The sequence below is a fragment of the Physeter macrocephalus genome, chromosome 6 (genome assembly GCF_002837175.3).
Source record: "Physeter macrocephalus isolate SW-GA chromosome 6, ASM283717v5, whole genome shotgun sequence".
Taxonomy (NCBI): Eukaryota; Metazoa; Chordata; class Mammalia; order Artiodactyla; family Physeteridae; genus Physeter; species Physeter macrocephalus.
The window spans coordinates 82,950,123-82,963,064 of NC_041219.1; the positions used below are offsets into that span (position 1 = coordinate 82,950,123).

A 12,942-nucleotide genomic window follows, 5' to 3' on the forward strand; every position below is an offset into this window, starting at 1 on the left:
GATTGACATGTATACACTGATGTGTATAAAATTGATGACTAATAAGAACCTGCTGTATAAAAAAATAAATAAAATAAAATTCAAAAAAAAAAAAAGAAGAATTTCCACCATCTGACTAGAATCTTGTTAGTGGCTTGGTATTAAATTTAGCTACTTTTGAACTTATTTACTTCATCAAAGTTCTCTGCTTTAATTAGGTAAATGTTAGAATGGACTTATTTGAGTTAATTTGAGTAAGTATGGTATATACATGAAAAACAAAACAAAAATTGTGTAATTTAATTTTCCATTCTAACTTTCGTCAAATATTCCTATTCATACAATGATTATTACATATCTAAATACAAAAACATTAGGTCTTTTGCCCCATCAGAATTATATCATCACTTTGTATTGCCAAATCAACATACTTTCTAAATGTTTGAGGAATTTTTAGCATCATCAAGAAAGCAGATATGATTTCCAGAACTAAAGTTTCAGCTCTATTTGAATGTAGCAGTGAAAGTTCAGGTTGAAAAAAATAAAAATAAAAATCATGCTTTCCCTGCCTTCACTGTTGTACTAACAAACTAGTAGCAGCAGCAGCAACCGTATAAGAAGTAACTGCAACAACACCCATTTATTCAAAAGTATTTATTGGGCTTCCCTGGTGGCACAGTGGTTGCGCGTCCACCTGCCGATGCAGGGGAACCGGGTTCGCGCCCCGGTCTGGGAGGATCCCACATGCCGTGAAGCGGCTGGGCCTGTGAGCCATGGCCACTGGGCCTGCGCGTCCGGAGCCTGTGCTCCGCAATGGGAGAGGCCGCAACAGTGAGAGGCCCGCGTACCACAAAAAAAAAAAAAAAAAGTATTTATTGAGTGCCTACTATATGCTAGACACCATGCTAGTAGTGACTGAATGCTATAGAGGAAAAGCCAGTCTAAAAGTCAAGGAGTATCAGGGATAACAGGAGGCAGAAACAGGATAAAAAAAATGGCTACTCTTTTATGGCTATAGCCTGAGAGCTTCAACAATGAGCCCCAAATCAATTACTGCCACTGATCCCACTGGTGCAATAGTTTGGCAATATTAACAAAATAAGCCCTCAGGGATACTGAAATTGATGTAAATATTATTAAAATAGGTCTCAGCCCAGGTAGAAATGGCCAACTCAGATTCATTCATTTCCATAGCACCCATCCACTATGCCTATTGACCTGACTTGATTTTTTTTCATCCCACCATGGCTGGTGAAATAAATTTTTCTCTGTGGATACTAAGAATTTTATTGGTAATGAATAGGCTTCTAAAACCCATTTGGTAAAACTAATTCTGTATGAAAAGATAGGCATATATTGGCCAAAATGAATAAGACCTACTGGTTTCATTCACTTTGAAAATTGTTTTGGTGCCCTGGCATATCTATAATGAGAGATATACCACCCAAAGCATCTGTACTAGATACCAGAGGACAGTCCTGGTGGACAGAAAAAGTCAACGACTATACCACTCATTCCTGACCAAATGAAAAAGCAAAAGGTAAATGTCAATGGTGCCTTAATATTAACAATTTAAGCATGAATTTTCCCACTTTCAAAATGACTCCTTGATGTCATGTAGGAAGACTTTAAACACTGATTTTAAGTACACGAAAAAAATTTATGTTTAGCCTAGCAATTATTGTGACCATTAGGGGGCAGGCCAAGAGGTCTAAGTAAATACCTACATTTAGCATTAACTAAAGCAATGCTATACAGTGATTACTGGAAAAGACTGGCCAACAAAAAGTGTTCAATATTTATAACATTGAAGTCTAAAACTGAACAAAGTCTTAACTTCAAAAATGAACTTATACTTATGTCTTTACTCAGTATCCTTACTAGATAATTTAACATAGAGATTTTTTATAGGCATCACTGACAGTATTTTAGATCTTAAAATCTAAAGGTAATTTGTTATAAATATGGAATATAAGTATCTGATCAGGAAAATGACTTTGAACGAACTTCCCTTCATTCTTGCATTCCTATTCATATATTCCAATTAGTGATATTATAAAAGTATTCCTTCCTTAAGCATGTAACAAATTCCGTATTAATATAACCAATAAGAAAACAGATCTTGACCTTTTGAGAGCATTACTTCAAATTTTTGACTCATTTTAATAAAAGAGAAGAGAAATCTGTTTATCAATGATAAAATAAAGTGGAATTTTATTTTTATGATACATTTTTTAAAAACACAAAACAAGTTGATATAGGTAAAAACCTGAAAATTATGCTAATTGTCAGTCTAATTTAAATTCTTAAGTTCATAACTCCAGGCTCTGAATGAAATTTTTGTCTAAAATAGACTAATTAGGAAATTTAAAAACACATAGTAAAGGCTAAAATTAACACACCCACAGTCTTTTAGGCAATTAGTATCTATTATTACAAACCACATTTTACACTACAAAGAAAGTCTTGGCTAATGGATATTAATTTCGTGCTTTGTGCTTTCCTTGATGAGAAATATTCTTACCAGCAAGAGGAGGACCAAGAAGGACGGGGCAACACTCCACAACTGTGACGAGACCCACAGCACTGGAAAATCTTTGAGCACCAACAAGGTCCATGAGACTTTCAAAGAGGATACTGCTAACACTCCCAAATCCAAGGCCAAAAAATACAGCATACACCACCAGGCTTGGGTAGTCCTCAGCCAACGGGCATAAGAGATGACACAATCCATTGAACAAAACCGCAAAACTGAAGAAGTACTGGATTCGGGGTCGGATTAATTTGGAGTTTGCAATGAATCCTACAGTAGGTCTGGCAAACATATCAACAAAAGCCATAACAGACAGCAAGAAAGCTGCAGAATATTCATCAATTCCTTTGTCTTTAGCATATGGAGCCAAGAATATAATGGGGGCAAAGAACCCCAGAAACATAATGACATTTCCAGATAAGTATATCAGAAATCCCCTATGCTTAAAAAGGGAGAAATCTAAATACTTATCAATTTTTGCCCATATTGATTTCTTCTTATGTCTTTTCTTCATGCCTGAATCAGTCGCTCTTACACCAACCTTATTTTTAGACTTCTTAGTAGTTAGTTTGGGTCCAACAGGTCTCATGAGGGACCCAGCCACACAGGAGTTCAACAATAAACCTCCCAAAATTAAGAAGCTTCCTTTCCAGCCATAAGTATTAAAGAGGTACTGATTGAAAGGAGCCAGTGTACTTAGGAAAACAGGACTTCCTGCCATTGCGAGGCCACTCGCCATAGGCCGTTTCTTATAGAAGTACTTGCCAAGGATTGTTAAGGCGGGTTGCAGGTTGAAGGCTAGACCTAAACCTTAAAAAAACAAAACAAAAGGAAGAAAAACACAAACACATTATGCCACTCACAAAAGAAATTACTCCTCAAAATGTACATTCAAGTGAAAATGGCAGAACTAAAAATGCAACAGCACGTAGTAATTTTTAATAATAATGTATTATCAATAGGATGGCACATAAACAAAAAGGTTCTCATAACTGGACACCTGAGATGCATGACAGGTTCATATTCCTTTCTTTTTAAAACACAAAAATAAAACCAAGAACTTCTACTTCTGTTGCAATAATCATAGAATAGGTTGAAACCGGGACAGAATTCATTCGTTCTTAGTTACAATCACTTAATTCCACAAACAAATTAACCTCTATATTTATATAAGGATATAGAAAATAAATATCTTCCTTGTGGGCAAGAGTGCATTTAAAATGTGAATACTTTCTTTCAGAGTGGAATAGAGTGAACAGACTAGAAAACTTGTCATTTATAAATAATCTTAGGTCTCCCAGAGATATCTCTTTCAAAGCTGTGCAAATAATAAAAAAGAGTCATCAATTCATGCCATCGATTTCATGCTCTTCATCCCTCACATTCCACATTTCATGACTACAGAGGTACATGCATATTAACTAAAAAATAAGTAACTTTCATTTTGCTTGAAACATATTCTCATTTCAGGGATTAAAGCTGATTGTTTATATGAGTCAAAAGTTTCTACTGTTTCTAGGGGCACCTTGACAGTGTTGAGTATCGCCTTTGAGAAATGAATTACTTCTTATAGCTCGCTAAGGTACTATTTGGCAACAGAAACAAATAAGTTTGTTTAAAAAGTAAATACAATTGATTAATACAAACTCTTGATACCTCTCTTTCCCCTTTAGCCTGGGCATTATTCTATATTATTTTAGGATCTATAGAAGCAGGAATTCTTCTGCATTTACCAGTTTATGTAAATTGAGACAGTATCGCAAATTGGTTAAGTATTAAGATTCTGGAACACTGAGTTCTGAGTACAAATACTTACTGCAAACCTCTAATACAAATTAATACAAATAGTTGTATTAAATATTTGTAATAGGGTTTCTAAAAACTGACAAGAAGGAACCAAGAACATGCTTTGGAGAGTGACAGGGCAGTACGCTCTCTGATTCCACCTCAGCTATACTTGTGAGATATGCAGAATGAGTGTAATTAGATCCAACATTTAAATAATAAAACTATGGTCAGCAGCTTGTAAGTGGAAGAACCCAAATTAAAACCCAGGAATTGTGTTTCCAAGTTCAAATTTCTTTACCTTAAGCCATCCTCCCTCCCTGTGCCCCCATTCTGTCACCTGGAATTTTGCTTTCAGATGTTAATACAAGTTCTCCTTAGGAGATTGTGGTCATCTGTTTCCTGTCTGGCATGGTAAAAGGAACATGAGATTTGAAATCAAAAGATCTTAATCTGCCCCGACTACTTACCTATGTGTACTACTGGGTAAATACTTAGTCTTCTTGAGTTCCAATTCCGTCAATAACAAAAAAGGGTTTTGCTAAAATCGAGTAAGGTCTAGAATTTTAAGATGTTATATAATGATGTGATTATTATTATATGCTACTATTTATTTAAAAGTGACAAAATGCTGGGTACCCTTTGTAAAGTACCATATATTCATTATTTACATTAATCATGACAACAACTCCCAAAGGAAAGAGGTATTATTTTCCCATTTTAAAGACAGAGAGACTGAGGCATAAGGGGGTTTATTTATCCATGATCACACGGCTCATGTGTGCTGAGTCAGGTTTAAAAGCTAGACCTGTCTGATTTCAGATACCAAGAAGTTTTGGCTGATAATGACTTAAGATAAATCCCTTATAGGTATATTTAATGGTTGACTAGAAGCACCAAATCCTTTAAGACCCAAAGGAATGGAACTGAAGTTAGAATAACATAAAATGCTATTGATATTTGTGACACAGTAACATCAAAACCATCTTTTCCCTAATACATCTACTTGTGGGCCCAGCCTGAATTCTATGGCCAAATGACATATGGCTGACCCTTGAACAATGTGGGGTTTAGGAGGGCCCAATCTCTGCATAGCTAAAAATCTATGTATCACTTATAGCCAGCTCTCCTCAGGATTCAACCAACCATGGGATCCATGGATCGTGTAGTACAGTGGACCCCTGCAGTTCAAACCCACGTTGTTCAAGGTCACCTGTATGTAGTATTTCTGCACAAAGGAAAGGGCATTCACTCCACCATGACAATTCTTAGATATAAGAAGATTCTCATTTAAAATGTCAAAAGAGGGACTTCCCTGGTGATCCAGTGGTTAAGAATCCGCCTTTCAATGCAGGGGATGCGGGTTCAATCCCTGGTCAGGGAACTAAGATCCCACATGCCACGGGGCAACTAAGCCCACAGGCCACAATTACTGAGCCCACATGCTTTGGAGCCCGAGCGCCACAACTAGAGAGCCTACATGCCGCAACTACTGAGCCCGTGTGCTCTAGAGCCCGCATGACACAACTAGAGAGAAGCCCACGCGCCGTAATGAAGGGCCCGTGCACCACAATGAAAGATCCAGCATACTGCAACTAAGATCCGACACAGCCAAATAAATAAATAAATATTTTTTAAAAATGTCAAAGGTGTTTTACCATATCAAAAAAGAAGAGAGTTGTCCATAGGTTGTAAAGAGAAAGATTTTAACATCACTATTACTGTAGGCTTTAATACATCTAATTTTTTAATCAAATAATACATTAATGCAAGGTTAGGCTGATCTAAAGTCATAAAAAGAGAAATACATTTACCTTTTTATCTGTGAGCAAAAGGAAATGATTCAATTTCTTTATATGTTGAAGTCTAATTTTTCTTAAAATTTTGAGTGTAGATTTGTTTAATGCAATTTATTGCTGAGGCTAATAAAGATAGTGTTTTCCAAATGTACATATTCAGGTCAGCTAGAGTCTACAGACATGCATGAGAAACAACTATTATCAAGTGACAGGATGTCATTTTAAAATATTTGTCTTTAGTGGCAAATGTGCCTTTCAGAGCTTTTAAACAGAATCCTTTAGTAAGAGAAAGAAGGGATATCCATGCAGAGCTCTACCACTAATCAGAATACAGGCAACAACAATTCTATTGTTAAAGCTAATCAGTGAATCCAGGAAATATCTTTTTGGCACCATTTTTAACCTAGTATGAGTGATAAGTCAGACACTGATAGTAATAAGTAACGAAAAATTTTTTTTTTTAATGAAGCTATATATATGCCAGAAAGTCTGTGTCCACAATACCATCTTCACTGGCTGAATATTAAATGTTGAAACAGTAAAAACAAACCAAAGAGGTTTTATTTTTGACATTTATATCATAACACATAACATGTCTGATAACTTGCTGTTTCCATTGCTTGAAATTTGATTGGCCAGCCTATAGCCAGTATTTTGATGTACCAGATGACAATACTTTAAGATAGCATCTGATATAAAAAAGAAATTCAAAGAAAACAATAAGAATGTTCTATTGCTCATGCTTCTGACAGAGCTTTGTAAACAGCAGGGACTGTTAAGAAGAAAATAAGATGAAAACAAAACTTGACTTACCACAAATGAATCCCATGGTGATGTAAAGCTCTACTACGCTGGTACTAAAAGAGGCTGTGACCATTCCCAAACAGCATAACAAACCTCCTACCATCACCACTGGCCGGCTACCGTATTTATTCACCAAAACACTACTTATGGGACCTGAGGTAGAGAGGACATTAAGAAATATTCAGTTGCTGGGTTATTATTTATTTATTTATTTATTATTTGTAACATTTGTTAATTTTGAAATTTGAGAAAGCACATTTTAATGATTAAAGAAAAATATTAGTTCACGTGGAATATCATGAAAACTTTTTAATACTTTCCAATCAATTTGACTGGTTATCTTTACCCATATATATACAAGCACATAAAATAATAAATTAGAATTGTTTAACATAGAGTTTGTTAGGACCATAATTATTCAACTTTTGATGGAAAAGTTTTTCAACAGGACATAGCTAAACTGCCTAAATATCCTAATAAATGCAGGTAAATTTATCTAACAAAAATCTAGGGATTATATAAATGACTTGTCTGTTAGAATTTTATTTTCTGGAATAATGTATGTTTGTGCACACACATATATGTCCTTAATTGCAGCTGAAATTTTTTTTTTATTATACTCCACTGTGACTTTTCTTTAATACTATATTTTTTTTATTCTAAGTCACCAACTGTTTGCATACTTCATTATATTAGAAATGAGGATGTCTTACACTGATGGTCTCTTAACAATTCCTGTCCATCAGGGGGCAGTCATAGGTAGTATGTTGCTACCATGGCTTAGGTATGCTTGAATTTGGTTGTTATTTCTGTGGCTTGGTTAAATAATGGAAATTCCTCACGTTTCTATCAGACCATTTAAGGACCATTTGAAAAAGGAATATGAATATGAATCCTGATTGTTGTTTGAAAAAGCTTCTGTTGATACATTCTGGTAAGGTCAAGAAAGTACCACCATCAAAATTTACAGAATGGGTGCAGCAGTTTAGATAGAACTGCCAGAGAAAATGGTGGCTCTCTCTATTAAGACAGGCTGCCTTACCAGCAAAGGGAAAAATCTTAATGTGGGAAACATGAACATCGAGCACTCTGACTCAAAAAGTAATTTAGATACTAAATAAGATGAAGTTTTAGGAATGCCTTATGCAATGTATTTAACATACATTTTCTGATATATGTGTGCATGTGTGTGTGTGCATATAAATATTCAGGAGTGATTAAAATGATTAAAATAATCTATGTTTATGTCTAAAAAAGCTCTTTCGGTAATTATAAAATAAAAATCTAAATATTAAGAAAGAGTTGGTGTGTCTTATTTTAACGTGCAGCATTTTCTTTTCTTTAGTGGTACTTCATAAAATAGTGGTGCAACTTAACAATTGAGGCTATCTTAGATTCACTGAAAGTCCATACCACTTTATAAGACCTGTCCGAGTGTAAATTGTTTGCTTTGACATTCCCTTCTTAACTTAAAATTATATTTCATCTGAAACTAGGGGCACTGCTTTGAGGAAAAAAATTACATTAGGTCAGAATTCTCAGTCCAATTTTTAGCTTAGAAAAAATTAAATAATTTTTAGTTAATACTAAAACTTAAAAATTTGCATTACATTTGAGAGCTTCTACATGGATGGTATTTAAAACACATTGAGATTCAATTGTCAATACAACCTTATTCTTTCATACAACTATACTTAATATTTTTATTCTTTACCTATAAAAATAAATACTCGTGGCCAAATAGTCTTTAATATTACTCCACAATATCTTTTGAAAGGATATTGATAATAACACATAATTTTAGAAAAAGAACTCAAAAACAAAATACCACATTTTGCACTTAATACCAAACAAAATAAACCTAAAAAGGGCCATATATAAGACAGCTCTATAAGAACAGCAGGGTTAGAGGAAAAATATCAATGAAAATTGTACAAGGTGATGTGAAAAGAATAGAATTTTGTCCCTAATATGGTAAAACTCATCTGAAGAAATTATATATATATAATATATATTATTAAATATAAAATATAGTTATTTATTATAACATATACATTGGTTTAGGAAATGAACATTTTAATTAAAAGCATGAAGTTAAATTCAAATAGGCTTTCTGAGAGGGGGAGAGTCAGAATCAATTGATTAGCTTGATTAATTACTGAATTTAGGTGTCGATTCCTTGTCTTAAAATTACTTAACCAATTCAGTTCAATTCAATTCAACGCAGATCAGTTCAATGCAGTATTTCTTGAGCTCCTGGTATAAAACCAGTTGACAGACTCCAAGGATAAAATAATAAAAGCACAACTATAATCCTCAATGCATTATTTTCCAGAGGAAAAAATAATCAACAAGTTATTTTAAGAACTGTGATGGATGCTTTGATAAATACTAGATTATCAGAATGAATTCAAACACATTTATCAATACTTGGACTAATAACAATTTCTTCCCAGTATCACTGATATTACATATTCCATTTTCTACATGATGCCTGGATAACTAACAAATGGGCTGACTGATTACTATATTTTATAAATGTGTTTGCCTAAATAGTGTAAATTTAAATTTGAAAATAGTCTATGAATCACAACCTCATTTGCAATGTATGGGAAATAATTATAGCTATAGATTGGGATAACCACATCAAAGCTATGTCCCATTACTGTGACTGATTAAGAGTAGCCACTAAAGAAAACATTTAGAGGTGTTGGCACTTTTTTTGAGCAAGCTTTAATAAATTCTACAGTGGTATCAGTCAAGATGCAATGAGAATTCTAATTTTAACAAGTAGCTTTATTTTAAATTATATATCTTAGTTAAATGATATCCTGTAAGGGATATGTTTACATAATTATGTATAATCTTTTCCTAGCACAAAAAAGATATACTTAATAAGTGATTTATTTAGAAATAATCAATACTCTATATCCCTTAATATTAAATGCTTATAAAATATCATAAATTATTTCTACTTTGTAATAGTTGTGGAGGCAAAATTAAAATTATGATACAGAATAAAATAAGCTTATTTTGTAAAGAATCTCTAAATGCTTAATATTAGCCCGAGGAGACATCTAACATTAGATGTAAAACACAACACCATCTGACATCTCTCTCCAACCTTAAAAGCAACTCGGTTTATTGTATTAACAAGAAAAATGAAGTTTCAAGGAAATAAATTCTCATCACACGATTTTTGTTAAACATGCACTAGCCTCACAGGTGTCCCTTGTTGAGGAATCTTAGGCCTAATTATATTCTGAACTCATTCATTCATTTATTTATTTATTAATTCAATCATTCTGGAAGTTTTTACTCAGCATGTGTTTCTCCAGTAATCATGGTACTTAATCACTAGTTATGTCAAAAAAGAAAATCTGGGACTTCCCTGGTGGCTCAGTGGTTAAGAATCCGCCTGCCAATGTGGGGGAAATGGGTTTGAGCCCTGGTCCGGGAAGATCCCACATGCCACGGAGCAACTAAGCCCATGCGCCACAACTACTGATCCTGCATGCCACTACTGCTGAAGCCCACGAAAAGAAAATCTGGGACTTCCCTGGTGGCTCAGTGGTTAAGAATCCGCCTGCCAATGTGGGGGAAATGGGTTTGAGCCCTGGTCCGGGAAGATCCCACATGCCACGGAGCAACTAAGCCCATGCGCCACAACTACTGATCCTGCATGCCACTACTGCTGAAGCCCACGCGCCTAGAGCCCGTGCTCCGCAACAAGAGAAGCCACTGCAATGAGAAGTACGCGCACTGCAACGAAGAGTTGCCCCCGCTCACCGCAACTAGAGAAAAGCCCACACACAGCAAGGAAGACCCAATGCAGCCAAAAATAAATAAATAAAATAAATAAATTTATTTTAAAAAAAGAGAAAATCTTCCACCTGCTGAGAGTTACATCTGAGCCCATATCTTGGTAGAGCAAAAGTATTGCTCATCAAAATGCTTTGTTCTATTTGCTTGTCAAGCAGTTAAAAAAGCAGTGTGCAAGAATAATAATGTCTTGTTTCCAAAAACATACACAAAAGTATCAGACTGTGTCTAAATCAGACTGATCTAGCCACTAATTTCTCCTGATGCAGCTTTCCAATCTGTCTCAGAATCTTTAGTGTCATGTACAATGGCCACTTTCATGCTAGCTATGAAGTTGTTAAGGACGGCTTCATCAGAACGCAATGTAAGGATCAAAATATTGTCCCTATTTTTCAGCTACTTCTTTGTCTTCTGAAAGCTATTTCTGTCAGCTACTTCTGTCTTTTATGGTTGAGGCACCATAACACTTAGCAAAAGAATACTCATTCTGGCAAGGAAGTTTTTGTGGGTTCTTAGAAATTACATTCTTAGAACCCCTGTCGCACTTACAGATAGTAACACACACATGAACAAAACGAAACGCTTGCTGTCTATTTCATTTGTGTGAGACTTGTTCATATAATCTGTTCTAAGCTCCGTGAAGGTAACTGCCACATATACTATTGTTATTCATCAACATCAACATTTATCGAGTTATTACTCTTTGTAGGAATCGTGCATGCGTTATTGTGTATGATTTTCATGGCCTAATTAACTAATTGCCTAATTAAAGCTATTAACAGTTGATAAAACTGAGACGTGCAAAGTGTTTGGATAACTTGTTCAAGGTCAACATCAATATACGTGCTAGGATGTAGATATGAGCCCAGAGTTATCTGATTATAAAACTTGTGTTTTTAACTACTGTGCAGAAAACAGTTAACATAGCAAAGCTAGGACTGCCATCCTTAGACAGGCCTGCTTGCAAGCCTGGCTCTTGGCTGGCATCTGGGAACTTGGATTTCAGAAATGTTCCCACCATTCCCTAACGGATAAGACTGGCTCACTATGCCTACACTGTCTTGCAAACAATGTGGCTTACGCTGAACACCTGCTTTCCTTCCGGGAGTCTAGAATTTTGATGCCTGCTGGACGGAGAATGTCTTCGTGATCAGCAAACCAATAGAAACCTTAAGCATTGAGTCTCTAACGAGCTTCCTGGTAGACATCACTTCACGTGTGTCGTCACAACTAGTTGCTGAAGGAATTAAGCCCATCCTTTGTGATTCCATCAGGAGAGGACTCTTGAAAGTTTGTACCTGGTTTCTTCCACACTTCGTACAGCATGCTTTTCCCTTTGCTGATTATTTCACTGTGTATCCTTTCATTTTAATAAACAATAGCCATGATTTTTTTTTCTGTCAATTTAGTTTTTTTTTTTTCTATTGGAGTCATTGGAGTCTAATTGCTTTACAATGTTGTGTTAGTTTCTGCTGTACAACGAAGTGAATCAGCTTTTTCCTGGTAGACATCACTTCACGTGTGTCGTCACAACTAGTTGCTGAAGGAATTAAGCCCATCCTTTGTGATTCCATCAGGAGAGGACTCTTGAAAGTTTGTACCTGGTTTCTTCCACACTTCGTACAGCATGCTTTTCCCTTTGCTGATTATTTCACTGTGTGTCCTTTCATTTTAATAAACAATAGCCATTATTTTTTTTTCTGTCAATTTAGTTTTTTTTTTTTCTATTGGAGTATAATTGCTTTACAATGTTGTGTTAGTTTCTGCTGTACAACGAAGTGAATCAGCTTTATGTATACCTGTATGCCCTCCCTCTTGGACCTCCCTCACCCCCTACCCCACCCATCTAGGTCGCCACAGAGCACCGAGCTGAGCTCCCTGTGCCATACAGCAGGTTCCCACTAGCTATTTTACACATGGTAGTGTATTTAAGTCAAACCTAATCTCCCAATTCATCCCACCCTTCCCTTCCCCCGCGTGTCCACATGTCCATTCTCTACGTCTACGTTTCTATTCCTGCCCTGCAAATAGCTTCATCTGTACCATTTTTCTAGATTCCACATATATGCGTTAAGATACGATATTTGTTTTTCTCTTTTTGGCTTACTTCACTTGTATGACAGACTCTAGGTTTATCCACATCTCTACAAATGACCCAGTTTTGTTCCTTTTTATGGCTGAGTAATAATAAATAAATAAGTAAACAATAGCCATGAACAA

The 12,942-nt window shown here is 35.3% G+C and overlaps 1 protein-coding gene across 2 annotated transcripts in view; it reads right to left on the reverse strand.

Moving 5' to 3' along the window:
• SLC16A7 (solute carrier family 16 member 7) overlaps window positions 1-12,942 on the reverse strand; it is a 184,942-nt gene that overhangs the window by 5,346 nt on the left and 166,654 nt on the right. For both annotated transcript variants that reach the window (XM_007111953.3, XM_007111954.3), the window contains exons 5-6: window positions 6,910-7,053; window positions 2,504-3,322 (exon numbers count right to left, since the gene is read on the reverse strand). In XM_007111953.3, the coding sequence (XP_007112015.1) occupies window positions 2,504-3,322; window positions 6,910-7,053 (963 nt within the window). The remainder of the gene's footprint in view (window positions 1-2,503; window positions 3,323-6,909; window positions 7,054-12,942) is intronic.